Source organism: Haemaphysalis longicornis, unplaced genomic scaffold, assembly GCF_048455015.1.
Source record: "Haemaphysalis longicornis isolate Haplotype H1 unplaced genomic scaffold, Haemaphysalis longicornis Haplotype H1 scaffold_1, whole genome shotgun sequence".
In the NCBI taxonomy this organism is placed as follows: Eukaryota; Metazoa; Arthropoda; class Arachnida; order Ixodida; family Ixodidae; genus Haemaphysalis; species Haemaphysalis longicornis.
Genome location: NW_027526203.1, coordinates 127,974,886 through 127,997,259, shown reverse-complemented (window position 1 = coordinate 127,997,259; position 22,374 = coordinate 127,974,886). Strand labels below are relative to the sequence as shown.

Here is a 22,374-nt window from a genome sequence, read left to right as displayed (position 1 = left end):
TTTGCTATTTTATTATGTTTTCAGCGCACTTCTACCTTTTGAAGCATTCAATATTATCAAATATACTTCAGTTACGAACAGTAAAGGATATCAGAGTTTATTTTTCCATTTTGCTTGTGCTCTTGGGTTGGCTTTTTGTATGATGCTTAAGCTGTGCAAAAAATACTTTGGGTGCATGAAGAAATTGAGAGCTGCTGACCACGAGGTTGCTGGTTCGATTCCCGGCCGCGGCGGCCGTTTTTCTGATGGAGGCGAAAAGCAAAAACACCCATGTGTACGAGATTTTGGTGCACGTTAAAGATCCCCAGGTGGTCAAAATTAATTCGGAGCCCTCCACTATGGCGCGCCTCATCGCCTGCGTTGCGTTGGCGCATTAAACGCTACAATCAATCAAGAAATTGGGAGCAAAAATTTCTGCACGGATTCAAATTGCAAAAAAAAAGAGATTAAAGGGACACTGAAGTGATTTGTAAACATTGCGAGATTACGAGCGCAAATTGTAGTCCGGAGTCCCTAGGCCCTGTTTCGACCACTCTGAGCGCGTTTACGCGAATTTGTTTAGTAGAAAAATCAATTCGAAAATGCTGTCCTCCTCTCTGCACCCTCGCACATTTTGTGTGGCGTTTTCGTGTGACGTCGGGAGGAGACGAGCTGGCAATTGGCTGCGCTACTGCATGGCTCCCCGGCCTTCAGACAGTCAGTGGGCCCAGCGTTTCGTCTGCCGGTCGCCGACGAGTCGTCGCAATTCGCTCGCTCAGTTGAAACGAAGCCAGGACACATGGGCATGAGTGAGGCAAGCTCCAAATATGGGGGGAAAGCGCATGGCATTTGAGTGTCTGCGGGGACGTGGAGGGCGTACATCCACTGCATAGGCCTCGGCTAGTGATTGCTACGATTCCAAGCCGTCCTGGGAGGTTTATCTAATGCATTTTACAGCCGACATCATGGCAGAAGCACAGTACAACGATTACTGAGATATCGAGAATGCCCATCCAACGATGCCGTCGGATGTCAAGCATGTTGTTTTACAGAACCGAAACCGAAACTTGTTTGGTTGCTAACCTTGGGTATCGTTCAATCACGGTCCGTCTCCTCTCGTCGTCACAGCCTTTAGTTGGTGCGGCTGCCGCGAACCGCGCATGGTGGTTTTTCTTTCGCGCTTTGTAAAATAATTACCGACTTGTCAACTGGATAAATGATGAAAAGTGTGCTAATTTGAGCCAGTCTACGCAGTGCAAGCAAAAACGGGAGCTTGACAAATTCCTTTCAGTGTCCCTTTAACTCCTCAAATTCAATTCCAAATTCAACAAGTATATTGGAAATTTTACTTTTTTTTTACACTCACTGAAAGGAAGCGTGGAAAAACTGAGGCATGCGACGTTGCAGCGTTTCCTTCAGTTTTGACTACCTACATTCCTTTTCCATTGAAGTTGTGCTCTTTTTTGTTGGTCAAGGAATTAGACTAAAATGATTGGGGAAAATCTGAAAAATTTGGGGAATTTGTAATGAGCTATTTGCTGGGCACCCTTCTTGCCGCTCCTAACAGCCAATAATGTCAGGTTTTTATGCTTCAACAAAAGAATTTTCCAATATTAAAGTGGTTTGAACAAGCTGCATTTTTTACTCATACATTTCTCAGTGTTTTGAGGGGAAAATTTAAAAAGTATGAGAAATCGAGCATCCTTTGGTGTGTGTGTAGGTCTTCATGGTTGGAACTTGCAATGAAAGCTGGACTAAACTGTCAGCTGGAATTCATTGTTAAAATATATGGATGCAGTGGATTCCGGTAAATGGAACTTTTTCTTAGCCGGAACATTGTCTCAAGGTTTTATCCCAAGAAAATTTTCCCTGTTAAGTGGAACAATGATTCCTGCGCTCTGGATGAATTGAATAGCTGAGCTAGTTGTGAATGTGTGCCAAAGAGGCAGGCAAACTTTCTGTGCCTGCGTCAGGGAGCTACTGCATGGCTCTATTTCGCGTGGGGCCATTTCTCAAGCCTGATTTCTCTACCGACTTTTCTGTGTGAAACCACGGAAACTTTTCCCTAGCTTTATAGACCCCCCCTTTCCAGAACGGCTGGCGAACGGATGCATTTGGGAAATCCAAAGGGGGGCCCAAGTGACCTCTTGCGTTCCTGAGAAGCCATTTTGAGGTCCGGTGTAGGGTATGGTGTAGGCTTACAGATTACAGAGAAGAGCATTGCTGCGTCTGTGTTGGCTGCTGCGCTCGTGTGTAACCTAATCTTGTTTTGGCAGGCATTCCTGATGACAGTGGCCTGCGACCCCTGTGCTGGCGGGTGAGAGACGTTCCTTACGATCCTTCCTGCCTTTCGAGAGGCTCCTGGTGTTCATTACGGGGGGAGGCACTGAGCCTGTTTGCTGTGAGTGGCCCCCTGTATTGGCAGTCTGACCCACCTCGGGGCCACCCACTGGAACAAAGTATGGAGGGTAGCACGGGATTCCTAGCCGTAATGGGTAGCTTTTACTTAACTATCCAGTGCTGAGGATTGCCTGGAATGCAAAAGCATGTTGGCCTGTATGGGTCGATTACAGTGCCAGGAATACAACTGTACCACTTGCAGCAACAGCGGTTGTTTACTAACGTAGAAGAGAAGCAAGAACAGGTACCGCCCCCCCACCCCGGGGCCCATACACTTTTCTACCCTACGGTTTGTGACGTCACAAATCGTAACTAGTGAATTGGGATTGGTGGAGCTTGCAGTGGTGGAACTGCTGCGCCAATTGCACCACGAGGGTCATCCTGAAGCGTATTAATGAAGCGCTCCAGAAGCGTATTAATTTGAATAATTGCTCCGTGTCTGCTCCAAAACAGTCGCAGGGTAATGGCAGTTTTTACCGGGGATGAAAACGAAACTTAATGTTGTACTGCCATTTTTTATGAGGTGGCGTCTGAGCATTTCCGTTTTTGTACAGTGTAGACCGCTTATAACGTATGTCGCGGGAGCCGCAAAAATCCGCACTATAAACGGTACTGCACTATAACCAAAACGTGTGCAAATTCAACCAAATCGCCACCTACCTCTCCAGTCATCCTAAATTTTTTTATCACCCTAACGCACAGCACCTAAAAACGAAGGCAGGGTCTTTATTTCGTATTATTTTTAACATCAGCCGCTGCTGCAGGGTCTCGCATTGCAAAAGCGCGGTCTTACAAACGGCGAGTGCGGCTTTAACTTCCGTTGTGTTTGTGTTTTGAAAGACCATGGCTGCGTTTTTTGCATCTATGAAGATGCCGCAGGACATGATAAGAAAGGCCAGCGGGATTTTTTTTTTTTACCCCACCTTGTGTTCACGATGCCGAAGGCGGCTGCTTATCAGCGCAACGTACTGGTGGTGGAAACTTTCGCGCGGCTCACTTGTTCGGAAAGAGCGGTGGCTTATCTGCACAATGTTCTAAAGCGTGAACCGCATGGAGCGATTTCTCGCGAAAACGTGCAGCGCACGCCACAGGCGCGGCGACGCTGGCGCGGATACAGCTGGCGTAATGTGTGCGGTGCAGTAAGAGGCGGCAACATGGCGTCGGCACTGGCCGTGAAGCGGTGCAGGCAGCTCCAGCGACAACTTCTAACTGCTCGCTGAAATGCCGCACGAGGCGCAAGCGAAGATGCTCATGCAAGAAAAGAGCTGATAATGTGACCGCAAAGTGGAATATAAACTGCCATCCACGCTGCTGTGAAAGCGCCCATCAAAAAATACCGCGGTGGTAAGCCTAAACTAAAGTCCCTTCATCTGATCGAGGGACTCTAGCCGGCTCGGGGCGCTTCGAATCTCCCGCCATTAGGTGTGCGTCTTTCCATTGGTGCAAGTCGTCAGGCTCCTCCCACTGCCACGCGAAGAAGCCACCACGAGCGCGGAATCGTAGACGTGAGCATGAAAAAAACGCACGAGCAACGCCGATATGCACAATTCGTGTGCGAAAACGGGCCATGCGGTTCACGATTAATAGAAGCAACTTGCCACGCGCGGACGGGGAGTCGGTCGTTATCTTCCGAGGTGCATGAAGCAAGGACAGCTGTGGTGTACGCGCGAACTAAAGGGTGCCTATTTTTTTCTTCTGTGTCGAAGTTAGAGGAGAGCAAGGGGTGCGCGCTGCGTCAGATGGCCGATTTCATCATTTCTTTTTTTCTTTTGCTACCCTAAGAAGATGCCCCAGCTGCGCCGGTCGATCAGCAGACCCGCCGAAAAACCGCACTATAAACGGTATTGTGCTTCGGCCAACCGCATCTTAAGCGGTATGCTTATGCATTGAGTTCTATGGGAGGCAAACTGGTGGTCACAAAAACCCGCGTTATATTTGGTCCCGCACTATAAGCGGTTACATTATAAATGGTCTACGCTGTATTTCCTGTGTGGCGGTGATGTGCGCACGTGTTATGCATTTCACCACGGATTTGACTGACCGACTGTAGACGGCTGTGTAGGGCTGGTGACGCCTTTGTTCACGGCTGCGGAGGGGAGAATGTGCGCTCTGGAAGGCCGCGCACATTCACCCTCCAGACTAGTCCAGAGGGTGTTGGCCCAGCGGGTTACACTTGCAGTGCATAAGCCCGGGCAGCGACTTTCGTGTGCACCGGGGTGCCTAATGGCCGCCCTGGCCTTAGTAACCTTGCCTCTCCAACATGTACGCGTTCTCACTACGTTTGAGAAAAGGAGGAAAACGTTTAAAATTGGTGAGCCGGCGTTTGGCTCCATGATTGGGTGATTCGAGAGGTCCAGCTGACCAGTCAAATTTGCTGTGTGGCAAACGATGGCCGCGAGGGATTATATTCCCGCGCAAGATAGCCAGCAGCAGACTCAACTAGAATTTTTCAAGACATCGAAAACCAGTGAGACTCCGTGCTTAAAGCACGTCAAACTTTTCATCTAGGGTGAAAGTAAGGGTGGATTGCTATGATTTGGCGGCACCGTAATGCAGCAGCAGTGCCCCTGAGTGGAGAGCTGAGTGGAGGGCTCTTGGAAACTTCAGGTGCAGTGACTTGAAGGCCAAGCATTGGAAGAACCGCGCAACAAGAAATAAAAGCCAGGGGATTCCAGTGCTACTAGCAAGATTGGCAAAAAGCAAGAATCGCAGGCTGAAATCGATTCAGCTGAGAAGATGTTGAGCAATGCTGATCTCCTCGTCTCAAGAGGCGTGAGCAAAAAGTGCTTAGCTGATGTGCCAAGTGGTGGGAGCCTTCTGAAGGAGGACCAGAGGAAGATCTCGGAAGCTTTGTCAAACCTGCATTCCGTGCAGAAAAAGAAGTCCTAAACCTATCATGCCGATAATTAGGCTTATGTTTTGCTTGTACAATGTTTTCTCGAACTAGTGTTTTTGGGCTTGAAATGAATTTTTGAAAAAAACAGCTAAAAGCTTCTTTTGGTGCTTTTTTGGTCTGATTTAAAACGACCCGGTAAGTGCAAGCCCCTTATACACACACCCATTCGCATACTATATATATATATATATATATATATATATATATATATATATATATATAATATAATGTGTGTGGTGTGTATAACATCGTAACCACACGGTCCACAAACCTCCGCGTTTTGGTAACACCCCCCCAAAATCGAAATTCTGGATAAATCCCTGGTTGAGAAATTACATGGCTCTGAGTGAAGTAGTCCTGAGTCTGTGGCTCTGAGGGAAGTAGTCCTTACGAGACAATTTAAGTGGTCTGAAAAACCCTGCTCAAAAAGCTGGAAAGTGTGCTCCAAATATATTATTTTGGCTGCTACAAGCACTGCTCGAAGTAGCCAATTGGCTGTTCCACCACTAAACTTGCCTAAGTATTTTTCTGAAAAGATTGAGGTAGGGGCATCTAACCACCGAGTAGAAATATCTGGCAACTTCCCGCTTCTCACATAGTTCAAGAAGACAAACCTCAGCTGTTAACAATGTTAAGATATCGTGCACCCCTCCGTCAAACGACGATGGTGGTTGAACGCAAAGCTTTCTCGTTACGGATTCTTTGGTTGTCGTCTAAGTTTTTCAAACCGCCTCTACCACAACAAAACGAAGTAGTCGGGTAGGCGCTGGCTTCGTAACGCGGGGGACGAAGGTTCGATTCCAGCCACGGGAAACATTTTTTTTCTTTCACTTCGGCGTTTTCGTGTTACAGACGCCATCAGTGAGAACACTAGAGCTTCGCTTTGAAAGTTACCAAACAACAGGCAGTAGGCATTGTTTCAGGTTCGATTTCAGGGAAATGTTTCAGCCTGGAGGACAGACACGCTCAAAAGGTGCGTGCAAGTGAAAAAACATACCTACTGCACCTACCGTATTTATTCGACTGTAAGGCGGTCACGATTATAGGGCGAAGGTGCAGTTTTGAGAGTAAAAAAATCGCCGCGCGTGCGTGCGTGTGTGTGTGTGTGTGTGTGTGTGTGTGTGTGTGTATATATATATATATATATATATATATATATATATATATATATATATATATATATATATATTGTCAAGAAGACAGCCGATACGCCGGCAGCCGGTTGAGGTGCAGGAGCGAAGCTGATGGATAACGCAGGTCTGAGCGTTGCAATCACCAAGCGCGTTTCTGGCGCATGCACTTCCTGGGGTTCATCGCCTTCCCTGACACCTCTTTGGCGCATATCCCCGTGTGTGGATTGGGAATTATTCTATATGGGCTATGCTGGTGAGGCACATACCCCGATGTCTTGATGGCATGTTGCGTCTATTGCATATGTTCATATGCAATATATATACTTTACTGAGCTTTGAATATAAGGCGGGGTATGACTTAGACTACCAATTTAGGAGAAAAACCTCGCCTTATATACGAATAAATACGGTACTTACTACCAATGCACAATACAGACACAGACAGGGCCAGCGACAAAGGCCTGAGGTATAATGGGTACAGCTGGTCATGCTACCAGGGTGGTCGCCAACTTTCATGACAGCCAACCATGCAGGTGTCTTCTACGCCTCCCAGATAGCAGCACTGCGTGGGAGCGCTTAGTTAGGGGTGAGGGTTCATGGCCGCACGCCTTGGGAGTACTTTTCATGCCTTTACCTGCATCACCATCTTCCCGTAAACCTGTTCCGGTCAATCTTAAATTTTAGCATGAAGACTCAAAATTAGGGGTGTGCGAATATCTAAAACTTTCGAACATCGATGCAAATAATGCTACATTTGATTGGATCAAAATTGAATAGCACTATTAGAAAATTTCGAAAATTTTTGAAGTATTTCGAGGGTGGGAAATGCAAGTGGAGAGTTGGTTCAATGAGTGCAGGTACATGAAATTATGCTTTGTTGAAAACGAGAAATGCCCCACTAGAAACACACTTAAGATATATTCTTTGCAACATGTTAGGACTAGTTGAGCACCAAGTGTACCACACTTGAAGTGTTTACGATCAACCTCCGTAAACAAGCACCAATGTTCCCCGCTACCAGCGAAGGGATTTCCCGCAATGCACCGGTGACGTGCAGCTAAATGGTAAGAGGAACCATGGCTTCGTGGAGCACAAAAAGCAGACACTCGGTTCGTCTCTCTCTTCTCTTGTTTGTCTCCTGTTTGTCTGCTTTTTACACAGATTGAAGACCTGGATCACAAACACCAACTATCCCAAACTACAGTGCACTGTACTGAAACCCACACTACTAGCCAGGAGGGAGGTGCTTTTGGGGAGGATCTCTTATCTCCTTGGCATTGTGTTAGCTCTGCCTTAGTGCTTCTGCCACAAGAGCCTGCCGGAGGGGGTTTATAAATCAGGCTAATTTTAGCAGCAGAGCTGTTTAAGCTTGCGCTTTATTTGGTGGTGTTAGACAAAAAAAAAACGAACAAAAATTACCACCCTTTCACTCTGAAAAAGGATGACCTGCAGGATGCAGTCCATGCAGTGAATGAAACAAAACGCGTTTGTAATATGCGATTGAGCATACTTCCTAGCCCATTAGCTGAATGAATCTTGGAAGGACCCGAGCTTTATTTTAGAGGACAAGAACGCAGCTGTATGCTTCCCTCCCACATCGTAAGCATCTTACTGTTTGTATAACACATTAACCCAATCCACTCGACCACTAATGACACCGGACAGGTCGTATTGGGCCGTTTGACATCAAAATTTAAACCTCTCGCTAGAACAAAGGGCATGTCATCAGTAAGGGCATGAAACTTCTAGCTACGCGTGCACCCCCCCTCCCTCAACTCCGAACGCGTGCCTCCATAAACTGGCAGTCGGTTATGTGTGCGTGCTTAGAAGTGAAAGATACCGTAGACGATGTCGCTTTGAAAGTCTTTTAAGCTGAACAAGTAATATTGGCTCACTTTGGCGCTCCATGCAGGTGCGTTGCTGTTTATCCGGGATGGATTCGCAGCTACTCAATAAGTTAGAACTACAGGAGGCAAGGGCCTCGGCGGCAGCTTTCCGTTGTTTTCGTGTCCATTCGCGGTTCTGTTCTGGCTGACGCTTCAATTCCTGCTCTTCTCTTCCCCCAAGCGAGCAAATGCGTCCGTCCCACAGGGAGTTAAAACTTGGAAGGCCTCGAGCTTTTTTCTAGCGTACAAACGTGTGGCTGTCTGTTTCCCTCCCCCGTCATAGGCATCTTGCGGTCTGTGTAACACCCCAGTCCAGATCCCAAATCGGTCGATTGTGAAGGACAGCCGACAAAGTGCACTGAGCCATGAGATTTCAGCGTTTAGATCTCCCTCCGGCACAACAGGCATGTCATCGGAAGCGGCATGAAGCCCAGCTGTGTGTGCATGCCCCCCCCCCCCCCCCCTTCCACCCCCAACCCGTGCATGCATAAACCGCTAACCGGGGGATGGGCGCATACCGTATTTTCCGGTGTATAAGTCGCGGTTTTTTCCTGAAATTTTTGTTGGTGCGTCTGATCCACCGGTGCGACTTATGTATGGAATAAATCCGGTATGTGGTGGCCGCGAGTGGTCCGCCCTCAAAAAGGTGCCTGTGTGCTGCGTGATTTCAGCGCGTGTTAAGAGACAGCTCTATGGTCTCAATGAATGATTAGTTAGTGAGCCGGAGGACGAAGGCTTCGATGGTTTTGCCTAAATGCCGTCTGTAAGTACATGCCATCTGTGTTGATCAATAAACCATTTTTGAGAAGTTCTGTCTAGACTTTGGACGGCTGGTGCATGTGTCTAGCACTTCTTACCAGGGGGATGCGTTCAGAGGCGGCGACTGCCGCAGCCATGTACTTTCGCCGCACTTTCTAATGAACTGATCCTCTGAGTTTACCTGATTAAGTGCGTTTTTTACAGCGGTACATCTTATACACCAGTGCAACTTGTATACATTTTTTTTTTCGGAAAAACTCATTTTGAGGAGGGTGCGACTTATAGACCGGAAAATACGGCACTTAGTCGTGAAATACACCATCTGAAATGTCGCTCGGAAAGCCTTTCAAGCTGGTGAAGAATTATGGGCTCACGCTGGTGTTCCAACCGGGCAAATTGCTCTTCAACCGGGAGGCATTTGCCGCTACTCGGAGAGGTGGAATTTCAGGCGGCAACAGCGGTCGTTGCATGTTTGGCGGCGGCTTTCGGTCGTGTTTACACCCATTCCCGCTTCTGTTGATTCTCCGCAATCATCTGATAACGGTGCTACCGCCGTTATCAACTTTTGGAAGAGGCATTGGTGGTGGCGAGGGGAACAACAGTTGTAAAAGGTGGTCGGCGGTGGCAAGGAGGAGCCCCGGAGCAGCGCCGAGGAAAGCGGCTTCACCAGAATGAAAACTGGGGAGGTTAGGCGTATACTGCTTTGCAGTAAAAACTGAAGAGCCTGTAAAGGGTCCACCACCTCAGACGGGGTGTTGTAACGGTGAAGCCAGCTTTCGGGCCTGCTAGAGTGTGAGCACAAGGGGCGTATGCGTGTGCACACACTTAAAGGTGATAGTCTTTCTTGGGCTACGAAAACACAAAAAAGAATTGGCACAGCTTGCACTAGAGTTTAGTGGTACAAGGCTGGAGAAGCAGCGGAGTTTGCTTGGGGTCGACAGCTTCTTCCCCCTCCTCCTAGGATCTGCTGTCACTGGGGGACCGACCAGAACAGCCTTGTTAACTCTTCCGGGACCGCTGGAAAAAGTGATGAAAAATGGAGGTCTCGGTACAAATTTTTCATTACACAAAGCAAAGGCACCATCCTGCCTTAGCATATACCAAAATGCAGCTAATTATATGTTCTTTGACATACAATACCAAGTTTTACTTCAACACTGACGATAGAACTATGAAAAAATCTGAAAGTAAGAACTTCGTAAAAAAACTAAAGAAAAACATGGAAAAAAGCGTAAATATAAAAACATTAAAAAAGAATAAAATTATTTCAGGATATACGAAATCTAACACAATGCTTTGTTTCTTTATCGCAAAAGTTTGATGCGGCTAGGTGTAACTGGTTTTTTTTTTTGTGTGTGATCTCTTTGGCACTAAGGCCATGGCTACGGCGTCGCCCAGGTACACGCCTGGCTCTCGTCTCGGCGAAAACTTGATCTGTTTCGGCGCTGGTGGCAGGAGATCACCACCATAGGTAGTTAACACCCTAGCGAATAAATATAAACCAGACAGAACATATTTTGAGCGCACAAAGCTACTCCATAACCAATTGAAACCGAAACCAACACCCACCTTTGAGCGCGATTTGATGTTCCAGGCTGATCGACACCCGAATCCTCACTCGAGCTGAAATCCGTTCTCTAAAGCCGCATTCCGACTTTTCACTGCCACTCTCATCGTTAAAATCAACAGTAGAAGGTGAAGATATGCGAGACGAGACGAGGCGGATTTCTTATCGCGCTTGCGCGAGTATGACGCCATGTTTGTTTACATTCGAAACCACTGCCCGTCAGAATAAAATATCTGATGCGTTGCCACCTGGCGATAAAAAAAGAAACTTCACAGAAGAGAAAACTCCAGTTTTTAAACTATCTCCTAGATGTCGCTAGGTGTGCCATCGAGCGAAAATTTGTATTCTGCAGGCTCGCGAAACCATTGATTATATGTGATCGATGGCCTATGGAGCGGTCCCGAAAGAGTTAAACCCGGCTTAACTTGGCCTCACCCCTCAGCACTTAGCCTGGCCGAGCAAGAACATCGCAGAGCCTAACAAAACTTAGCAAAAGCAGAAGAAGCTGGGTCGACCCCCAGCTCCGCTGTTTCTCCAGCCTTGCACCAATAATGAAAGCTGCGCCAATCTTTTTTTCCTGTGGTGCGTCGCCCCGTGGGCTGAGGTTTTTCTTAGAGCTGATGTGGAAGCTCATGGAACTGCCTTTTACATTAAATTGTGTTATGTAATTATATCGCTTGTCAGGATACCCTAATTACACTGATACACTGAAGCACTTGCGGTTGAGGTCACCACATGGGATGAATGTTGCCCCATATAAAATACAGTGCCATCAATAAAGCTTAAAGCAGCAGCATAGCTTCTTTGTGTTTGTTTTATGCTACAGGAAAATTTTGCAAACCGTTGTAAACTACCTACGAAAAGTAAATTAGTTTCCTTCCTGGAAAATGCTAACTATTTGCGTCGATTTGAAAATGCTACTTACTCTGATTCGTATCTGTTCAAGCAAAATCATTATTTGCTTTGTATTCACTTCAAAAACAAAAATCACTATTCCCACACCCCTTGCTTTTTGTTTTAAAACAAATTTGAAAATGTCTTCTGACACCGTCTGTACGGTGGCCCGAGGCTTACTCTGGCTCACTTCGGGCACATTGTGGCGGCCTTTTTAACATCGCCAAGAAATGTAAGGGAAACGGGAAAGAGAAGTGCCAGCTTTAATTCTTTTTTTTTTTTTTTTCCAAGTGTACAAGGTTTTGGTGGTGGTTAAAGGAGCCATGAAGAGAAAACACAAGTTTGGTTCATTCAAAAGATTGTCTCGTTAGAATCATACGGACACCACTTTTAACGTAAACTTCGCTCAAATAAGCTACATAATTAGGAAAAACGGGAATGGTCATGCGACCCACCAGCTCATTTCCTGCAACAGAACCTTTGATGTCACATGAGCTAAGCTCTGCGATTGGCGGAGGCTGGCAGAAGCAGACGCAAATTAGGTAGAGCTTACCAACTAGACCAACGAGCAATTAGCGCTTAAATTTAGGGCACATTCTTTACAAAGCAATAAGTATGATGGGACAAACAGTGGAAGTTACGAAAGCACATGTAAACATAGAAGTACTGATGCGTTCTGCTGTTCGTACTGCGCACAGCATGCTTGGTTTAGCTGCACAGCACTACGGGGCTTAGGGTTGTCTCGGACGACACTGGCCGATTGACGCAAGCAACAGTGTCTTACGTGACCCCATTTGTCGAGCGAGCACTGTTTCAGGGAACGAATATTTTCTCCCAGAACAAAAACAAGCCAGGTTTAAATGCGGGCAAAAACAAACCAAACGCTTGCCACGGTATGGTGACGCCATCTAGGTTACGGAACATAAAGAAATGCGGGAACAAACCAACTCCGCTGTACAGGGTGGAGACAACCTTTGAACGGTCCCGTGCCGCCGCAATTGGGCCAACGGGCTCAACGCGTTATTCTTTTCATTTCCCACGAGACCTAGCAACGCGAAACAGACAATATGATTCAAACTTCTTCAGTAAACCGCGTTGCGGCGGTAATTTTAGCGGGGTTTTGACAAAATGACTTGCTTCGGCGGCGAGCGAGCAACCGAAAATGGCGGCGCCAGCGTATACGTGTCTCTACCCTGTACGGCGGATGCGTGAATGAAGGTACTCTAGGCTGCAGAGTGGTCGGTTCCTGTGATGTCATTTGGGACCACGAAAATGCACGATTGAGCGGAAAAATAAAAATTTTAACCTAAATTGTTTAATTTCTCAGTGAATAAAGCAACGTTTGTATCCGGACAAGCGCTGGGGGCACTATAAAATATGAAATGTTTCGAATAAAACCAACTTGCATTTTCTCTTCATGGCTCCTTTAAACAAAGGCCGATTGTTGGTCATTGAACGTAGGCCAAAAGGGCCATGAGAGGTGCGATCCTTCAGTTAAAACAAAGTTATTCAGACTTTGGTGCCTCTTGAAAGAACATTCTATGCAGTTCATGGTCATATGTCAGTCCACTTGAAGCTGTGCTGCGAAGTATTCCCTGTGGGCATGTTCTGCGGATGAGACGAGGTACAGCTTATTGCCCTATTTTTTGAATTTTAAACCTGTGGCAAAGTTGTAGGCTAAGGCAATTCGCTAGTGTTGTGCAAATAAAATGCAGGGTACGTTAATTTGACTTACAGGGAAAAGAGAAGGCTTCTAGGTTATGGTGTCTGTTGTGTGGCTGTGCAAGTGCAACCAGTGGGGTAATAAGTTACAGCATCTCCTGCATGACATGCAATTCATTACATGTGCTTAACTCCCCTAATGAAGGTTTGCTTATATTTTCTGTGAAGAATAATACCAGTTACACATTTTTTTTTTGCTAATGAACCTGCAAGTAATTATTGCTTGTCTGGTCTCAGTATAACATTTTTTAAGCTTTCCTAATTTAAAGATTAAAGCATTTGTAATCTCTTGTAATTTTGTGACCTCTTGTTGCACTGCCTCCTGCATGGACCAAGTTGGCAGCTGTCTCTAAATGTTCCATGAATTCGTACAGTAGCCGGTCATGGAAGCTGAAACACAGTGTTGCTGCTTGCTTTCCTTTCCCCTCCAAGCTCTGACTAGTACGTTGGGATGCAGACACGGAATTCAAACTTGCACCAGCAGTGGACATTTGTGCCTTGTCGACCCCCTTCAGCTTGTCCCACCCAATACGCAAAAGCGCATTCTATGTGAAGGTAATGAAGGGACGCGTCTCCTGCCGTGTTATGTTCTCCCCTGTACAGTAAAAAGACAGTGTCTGTGTGTGATGGAACTGCTAACGCAGTATGTGCACTGTTGTGTTGCTATCTTCGTAGCTGCTGCTGGGGTTTCTGCCTCCCAAGCGATCCGAGTGGCCTGCCGTCCTCGCCAAGCAGAGGTGGGTGTTTGGGGAGGCTGCTGAAAGGGTGACTTCAAAGGGCCGATCGGTAGTATTGGTGGTCTGGGACATTCTGTGGTAATTTGGTGACCCGATGACATGCTGCGAAGGTCTTACACTGGCAGCTGCACCCGTTTTTACAGTGAAGCTGTTAGTGCAGCTTTTCGCCGGGTCTTTATGACCGTGACTTTTGGTGCCCACCGTCGGAACCCCACTCCACAATCTGCACTTATTCACTGGGAGGGGATTGGCCCACGGTGGTGTCGCCCATCGGAATGTAAAGAAATTTGTGGCTCTTCGGGAGCAGTTTCTCTGCTCCCCTTCACTAAGGCGAGGAGGTGTGGACGGAGAGGAACGACTTCTCTTCTGCGGTCATGAAAGACTGGCTCCAAGAGGGGGAGTGCCAAGTCACCGGCTCCTTACGGAAGACCACAGTCACTTCACCTCGTCTCTTTCTGCTCGTGCCCGCTCAGCTTTGTTGTCCGATGATGTTGACAGGTGACCATGAAGCGGTCAGCTTTGCTGGAGCATGATCTGATGAGCAGGCAACATTTGCAGTTTTGTTATTTGGCCACAGTGACAAGTTCACAGCCACCCTTTCATACAATCAAGCCACACCAATTAAGGCGCCCCTGGACCATGTTTGACTTAGGCCTGGGGGGCAATCGAGTTCCTGAGCTGTGCCATTAAAAACCCATCTTCAAACCAGCCAGGCTGGCACTCGCTTGCGCAGATGTGTTCCCGACCTGAAATGACCCGTAGCTTCTGAAAAGCACATTTTTTTATTGAGCAGGCTGATTTCACTCACACATGTGGGTCAATAGTTAGCATACTTATAAAAGTGCAAGGGCACAGAGGAGGCATGGTTGCTGCACAGCTACTACAGGATCGGGAATGGTGGGAGCAGCGGTGAAGCACAGAGGAGCTCTTGTGATTTTTTTCACACACACACGTGTGTGTACAGTTTAGAAAAAAAAAAATGTTGGCTACGGGAAACTACGGTGACAAGGCAAAGTAGACAGTACTGTTAATGTAGAAAAAAAAATGCTGCCCCTCCCACCACCAGTGCACACTGACACATGCACAGCTCATTGTCATTCATGGTTCAGCAACACTCTTTTCTTCTTACTTAATACAATTGGTTAATGCACTTGTGAAGTGCTCTCAAAAGCATGTCGCGGGCCGCCATTACCTCGTACTGGTCTCAAGTCTGTTGCACAGGCCGGTACTGAATGTTTCTTGAATTCAGCCTGGCTTGTCTCGACATTTTGTTCCCCTAGAACCAACCAATCCCCACAGGAACTTTGATAACAGGTTTTCGCCAGGGCATGCCATGTTTTCTACTGCTGTTATAATGCATCCAGTTCAGTCCCTGAAATAGGTTAAATGCAAAAGGCCTTGTGGTCACTAGATTCGAGGCATGCACAAGAATGCTGACCAGGTCCCCCATAATGCCTGGCTTTCTGTTAAGGTGTGTTGCATTGGCGCGTAACAGTCACGAAAATTATCGTCTACGATTTGTGACTCGAGTGGTCCCAATGCGAAGTGAACGTGGGAGTGGCACCTCGTACCCACCTGGACATGAAGAACCTCCACGGTGGTGGCCTCAAAAGTGTGCCTAGGAGGACAGGTTTTGCACGTAAATTGATGCCGACTGTCGGGGCACGCCGCTGCTGCAAGCTGCTAGAGGGGTCATGTGGGCAAATGCTTGCTGCTGCAGGAGCCTGTACGAGCAGTTTGTGGACGACATGATCGTCTCCAACCAGGAAGGAGGCGGCACCAGCCCCACCGAGCCAGACGACCACGTGAGTGGGGGCCCTTGTTACTCTCTGCAGAGAAACACAAAGGGTGGTGTTTTAAATGCGCGTGTGGTCCCGTCGTGCGCACACACGGTGTTGCCACCCTCTGGTCAAAACATTGCCCCAGGAGAGAGGCGACCCCATAGTGTGTGTCATGCTGCTTGCGGAAACTGCAAAAACGCTTAGCGAGGGCACTCCTTCTTTCATCACGGTTGAGCCGTGCGTCGTAATGCCGAGGTACTTGCAAGCCCTCTTGTATAGCGCACTGTAATGTCCTAGGTCATTGCACACCCTTTGTTTTGGCAGAACATTAGTTATGCAAAAACCACTGAGACATTGCCCTCCCCTAAAAACCTAAACTGTGGGCCTTCGCAGTTTGCATTAAATAGTGCCCTCCCAAGTATCACGACTGGGGGAAAAAAAATCCCTCCAGCTCATTTACGAAAGGTATTTCGGTCGGGCAGTGGGTTGTTCAAGCCACCTAGACACCCAGTTGGCCACAACTGCATACACTTCGCGCACACACGAGCCACAGCACCATGCCTGACCAGGCTTGCCAGTTTTAATTGCGTACAAGCCGCCGCCGTATCTGCTTTCGACATTTGCCCCCTTCACCTTTTGGCCAGCGTTTTCTTTTCTCTGTCTTTTTCTTTGGTTCTGCGTTCGCTTTAAAGCAACTCAACGTGCTTGTCACTTTGCTAGCTTGTAACTCAGATTTCCCTGTGCTTTTGCCCAGTCACTCAATTTTGTTTTCTTCTAGTTTTTCGGGCGATTTTTTTTTCGAGGCTGTCTTATTCCCTCGAGTAATGGATGCTCTCGCGAATGCACCTCCTATACGAGCACCAAGTTTTACACAACGCGGCTGTGTTGTTTCCTTGAACATAGCCGCTGTCTACAAAGTGGAGCACTTCTTATCTGATCCCCTTTTATGATGCTGGGGAATATATGGCTTAACGTTTGAATGGTGATCACCAAGGTGTGCTCGCTAGGGCTGGTGTTGAACCTCCAAGTATGGTGCGAGAACTCTGTTGCCCATTCTAGTAGGGACTGATACATGGTAAAACTCCCAATATGGTAAGCTTCGTGGCCTGTGACATGTTATGCTAATGAGGCAGGGCGGCTTGTATCACTGTGAAGTGCTGGTGTCTCAATCAGCGGCACTGTGTTTGAGAGCAGCGATGTGAGGTTTGCAGGATAACAGACAGCTCCAGTGCATGCAGTGTGGATGCGAGTCGAACTTGCTTTTTTTTTTTTTGCAATGCAGCATTGTAAGAGAATAGCAAATAATAATTTTGCGGTTCCATAGAGGTTCAACTAAAAAAAAAAAAAAACTGCCAGGACAGGGTAAATTTCACTGGGTAGTATTATCTGGCTGGATTGTACGCATTGAGGAGTGAACTGTGTGCGCCAGAACCGAAGAAAACGACACAGCGCAAGCAAGAATTGTTTCGCAAAGTTCACCCAGTTCGAGCTAATTCCAAATTCGTTTATGTAATTTCGTAAGGCGCTTGGGCAGCTTACCTGCTTAACTCTTTCGTGACCACAGAAAAACTGCGGGTTTTGAGTGCTTCCGGAAAACTTTTTTTTTTTTTTCTCTTGAGCTACTGGACACATTTAGCATTGCTATGCATGAAATTGTAGCTTCTAGATTTCTCTTTAAAACACATAACAGCAGTTTTGTGAAAGGTGTAATTATTGGCTGTTAATTGGGCAACAAAAAAAAAAGGCAAAGAAAGAGTATACACAAAACACAAATAAGCGATTTTACAAAGCCCAAAAATTTATTAGGAATTCTGAGTCTGATTCTGATTCTAAGGTATACAAAATGTTTCTAGGTTCCTAAGCTACGATTCAATATATACATGAATGCTATACACCAAGGTCTGGATTTTTGCGGACCCATCAACCTAGCGGCCCTGACAGGTGTGCCACTTGGCGAAGTCACTCGAGAGTCAGTCAGTCTCTCTAAAATATGCACCCAAGCATACCTGTTTGCATTCTGACACAAAATCATTATCACTTCAGTGCTAAAAAGCAAGAAAAAACAATTAGTGCTTTTGAGAAGCAGCGCACGTCGCTCCGCAGCACTAATTTTACACCAGTGCCAGGCTGTCTTGAAGGTGATAACGCGATACGGCGCTGTGCATTTGGCAAAATATCCTCGCCGCCCGTTGTCCAGACCCTACACATGAAAGTAATGCCACAGTTGTCAGATATTAGGCACGTTTTGTTTTACAGCACGAAGTCAAAAACGACCATTTCTTGGCAGCACCTGTCAAAGTCTGAGGTTGTTGAATGGGGAGTCTTCATCAGAACTAAAATCTGAAGAATCCACATCGTTCCTGGAGTCATCACTGCAGCTGGGGTAAAAAAAATCAGCAGCAGCAGTGGCCGAAGTCCCTCAAACTTCTCTCTGCCTTTGCCGAGCGCGCAGGCAGTAAAACAGGACGCCATTTTCGCCCAACACGCCGCTACCTTGGGTTCCAATTCCACCCACGACGCCATCTACCCACGCGAAATGTAAACGGCAATGAAACTGATAAAGGGGTTTCCAATGAACACACTAGGTGGCGTCAGTTGTCCGAATAGCGGCATTTTTACTTTTTGCGGAAGGTTTGAAAATAATCGTTCACCTGTGAACGATGGCCTATGGCGTGGTCACGAAAGAGTAAAGGGGCCATGCAAACAAAATACAAATTTGTTTTATTTGAAAGATTTCGTGTTTTGTAGTGCCCCCAGCGCTTGTCCGGCAGCAAATGATGCCGTCTTCACTGAGAAATCAATCAATTTGGTTAAAGTTTTGATTCTCCCGCCAAATCAAGTGTTTCCGTGATGCCTGCCGTGAAGTCATAAGTGCGCGTATTCAAACGAACTTCCACTGTGCCATTCAGCTCTGCAGCCTTGCTTGCCTTCAGTCCTCCCAGGTGGCGCTAGCATACTCAGCCACGGACCATTGTCTGCCGTTGCTTTGTTTTTGACCGTATTTGCACCTGGCTTGCTTCTGTTACTGTAGAAAGTAATCGTTTTGTGAAGCATGGGGTATTCTCGACAAACAGGGTCACGTAAGACACCGTCGCTTATGCCAGTCAGCCAGTGTCGTGTAAGACAACTCCAATGCGCCGGATTGCTGTGCAGCTAAAACAAGCATAGTGCGCCCAGTGCCAACAGCAGTGCGCATCGGTACTTCTATGCTTGCATGTATTTTCGCAACTTTCATTGTTTACCGCACCTTTTTTACTGCTGTAAAATGAATATGCATTACATTTAAGCGCAAATAGCTCGTTTGGCAAGCTAATAAGGCGTGCCTTATTTACGTTTGCTTTGGCCTGCCTCAGCCAATCACAGAGCTGGCCTATATGACATCATAGGTTCTGTAGCGGGAAATGACATCATAGGTTATATGACATCATAGGTTCTAGTGGGTCGCATGGCCACTCCCCATTATATAGCTTATTTGAGCGAAGTGTGTGTTAAAAGTGGTGTCAGTATGATTCTAACAAGGCAATCTTTCGAACGAATCAAACTTGCATTTTGTCTGCATGGCCCTTTTAAAGGGGTCATGCAGACAATATGCAAGTTCAGTTAAATTTCAGGAAGGGCCCCATTAACTCTTTCGTTACCGCGGGAAATTCGGCAATTTTGAGGGGCTTAACAAAACATTTTTTCTGTGCTACACTTATTAGTTAGGCGCACATTGCAGTGACACAAAATTCAGATTATTCCACACGCTTTCCAATGACACCAGTTTTAAAATATTTTACTAAATAATGATTGCGAAAAAAATGATCGAATTTTAAATTTTTGCCCAGGTGTCGAAGAAAATAAAAAAAAGTAAGTTGTGTATAATAAACCACCAGTGGTAGAAAAAAATTTAGAATATACATTTTGTAGGTAAACATTTCAAAAACCCGTCCTAGAAAAAAAATTGAGTTGCATGATACATATTGTCAGATATAAAAGAAAACATCAGCCCACGTGGTGCCCCTGCCTTGTGGTGAAGCCGAACCACAATTTCAAATTTTCCTATTTTGGATGGTTCTCTAGAAGAAATCGGGTGGTCTGACATTATTAAAACCCCAATTAGGCTTCATGTGATGTAAAAACACGTCAATTATTATGACCAGCACAATATTGAAGGCAAGCAAGCAATACGAAAAAATCCGCTTGGAGTTGAAAACCATTCTTTTGTAGATGCTTGTTGACGTTCTGATGATCACTTATCAGTCACAACTTTAATTTGTGGTTTATTATCATGTTGTGACTCGCTGTGGCAGCCCTACTTGCAGGAATAAGGTACGATGCGCTAGAATCGGGCCCAGCAAGCTTTCCCCAAGCCTCCGTCATGCTATGAAAGGAGCCAAGAAGAGAAAATACAACTTCGTTTAATTTGAAGGAACTAGGGTTCAGTATCTCACTCAGCTCCATTACAGCCACAAAATGTGGTTTTTTGACAAAAAAAAAGCTAGAAGTATTTAAAAACTTTCAAATTTTGCACCACAGTGACGTGTTATGAGCAAGAATGACATCATACGGGCCAACAATAAAACATAATTTTCAGTGCGTTAACTGCACGTTAGCATTCAAGTGATGCGGTCAAATGGAACTAGAGGCCCCATTACAGACGACCAGTCATGTGTTGTCACGACAGGTCAGTTAGGCGGCCGCCAATCGCACAAACAAGGTTCCGTGACCTCATAGAAAAGTTGCGGGAAATTGGCTAGGGGGTCGCGACTGCTTCACACGTTTTCTTTCATATCTCCGTTATTTGTTCGAAGATTGCGATGATATTGGTATCATTGTTATCGGGACTAAGCAGTCTTTCTAATAAACCCAACTTGTATTTTGTCTTCATGGCTCCTTGGAGTGAGTTCAGCACTACGAGCCTACTACATTGCAGCGCCACCTAACAATTTTGAAAAGAAACATACACAAGGCAGTTGGAGACTTTGTCAGAATAGATAGTTCTACTAACCAGTGACACTAGACCTTCGGAAATGCCCTTGTATGAAACCGAAACTGGCCGGTGAACAACTGGTGCTGTTCAAGGCCAATTGGAAGCGTTCTCCTTGTCTGAACTGATACTCAACGACTTGGTGTTATCTTTTGACTTCCAGCGGAAGCTGTTATCGCAGAAGTAAGGCGTAGATAAAGTGGAAGCACGAGCGGCATGCTTGTTTCAAGGAACAGTGGCGGGCAATGGAGGCGCCATGGCAAATAACCTTGTAGTTGGGTAACTGCGTAGTAGCGCCAAAAATGAATTTCGCAATGCAAAACGAAAACGAAACTGCTGGAAACTGGCTGAAAATGCCAGGCACACTTGCTAGACATGCGGCGGAACCATCAGAAATAAGCTTTGGCAGAATAAAGCTGCCTTTTCTCCGAACCAAAGATCACTAGTGAATAGCTGGTGTCATTTTCAAGTAATTATCACCGCTCAACGCTGTCGGATTACAAAGCTGACAACATTACTTGGTGCCTGACTTGCCGGGAGCCTTTTGACATAAAAAATATAATGGTAATGCAGCCTAACCACGATCTGCATCCTTTGTCGAGTGCAGCAGGCACGCCCCCTTCCTCAAAAATACACGCTCCTCAGCTCGCAAAAAACGCCGTCAAAAATCTCAGTGTCGCCGGAGCGGGAAAATTTAAACTGATTCTAAAAGTGCAGTGCCTAGACTAACCACTGGCCACGTTAGTTGTATGAGAAATGACTACAACATGTCGAAATAGGCAATATAAATCATCGATCACCGGTGATCGATTTGAATAGGCGTGGTAACAAAAGAGTTAAGGCTACCTTTTGTCATTTGATTCCGGTTCATTCTGGCAGCCGTCTCAGTGGCCCCAATAACTGGGCAGTGGTGGGCGTTTGCGGCCGAACCGAATGTGATTGGTGTGGTGGTTGGGTGGTGCAGCCGCTGAGTGTGAGCCCGAGCAGCCGGTGGCAGGCGTACTTCCGGGACAACGAGGTGCTCCTGCAGATCGACAAGGACGTGCGGCGGCTGTGCCCGGACATGTGCTTCTTCCAGCGGCCCACCGAGCACCCGTGCACGCGCATCGCGGCCAACCCCCGCGTCCAGGGGCTGCGCGAGCGGGTCCAACGCAGCATGCTGCGGGCCGCCAACGTCACCCGCTCACGACAGGGCATCACCAACGTGAGTGCCACGGCATCTCTCCCGCGGGCTGCTGTGTGCGGCTGCCCTCACTGCAGCACAGGATGTGTACTGTGTCACACGGGTTTTTATTGAAGGGGTTGTGGAGTGGCAGTGCCGCTTTCATTGTGTTCGCATTGTTGTAGGTTAGGGGATGGGAGGGGTGGATCCTACTCAGCAACGCATGTGGTCACCGTCGTCTTGTTTGAGAAGAGGCGTTCCCGCAATGAACTGTCTCGCATAAATTGTGAATGTTTTTTGGCTTGCACAAATGAACCTAAACGTCGTGGCGCTAGCGCTTGCGTAACTGACTGCCTGTAGCTGTACTATGCACATTTGATTCGTTGTGTTTACACTGTTTGAAGTCAAGGGTGCTTCATACCAGTTTGAAACAAGGTACATCGGAATGTAGTTTGGTGGACGCAAAATGGCTTTTTGTGAATTGAATTT

At 46.7% G+C, this 22,374-nt stretch overlaps 1 protein-coding gene across 2 annotated transcripts in view; it reads left to right on the top strand.

The window, feature by feature from the left end:
* LOC144179716 (TBC1 domain family member 13-like) overlaps positions 1 to 22,374 on the top strand; it is a 46,327-nt gene that overhangs the window by 5,791 nt on the left and 18,162 nt on the right. Inside the window, exons 3-6 of one of the 2 annotated variants that reach the window (XM_077708162.1) lie at positions 2,256 to 2,296; positions 13,912 to 13,973; positions 15,694 to 15,778; positions 21,688 to 21,927. In XM_077708162.1, the coding sequence (XP_077564288.1) occupies positions 2,256 to 2,296; positions 13,912 to 13,973; positions 15,694 to 15,778; positions 21,688 to 21,927 (428 nt within the window). The remainder of the gene's footprint in view (positions 1 to 2,255; positions 2,297 to 13,911; positions 13,974 to 15,693; positions 15,779 to 21,687; positions 21,928 to 22,374) is intronic. The other variant, XM_077708170.1, reaches the window with a different exon arrangement.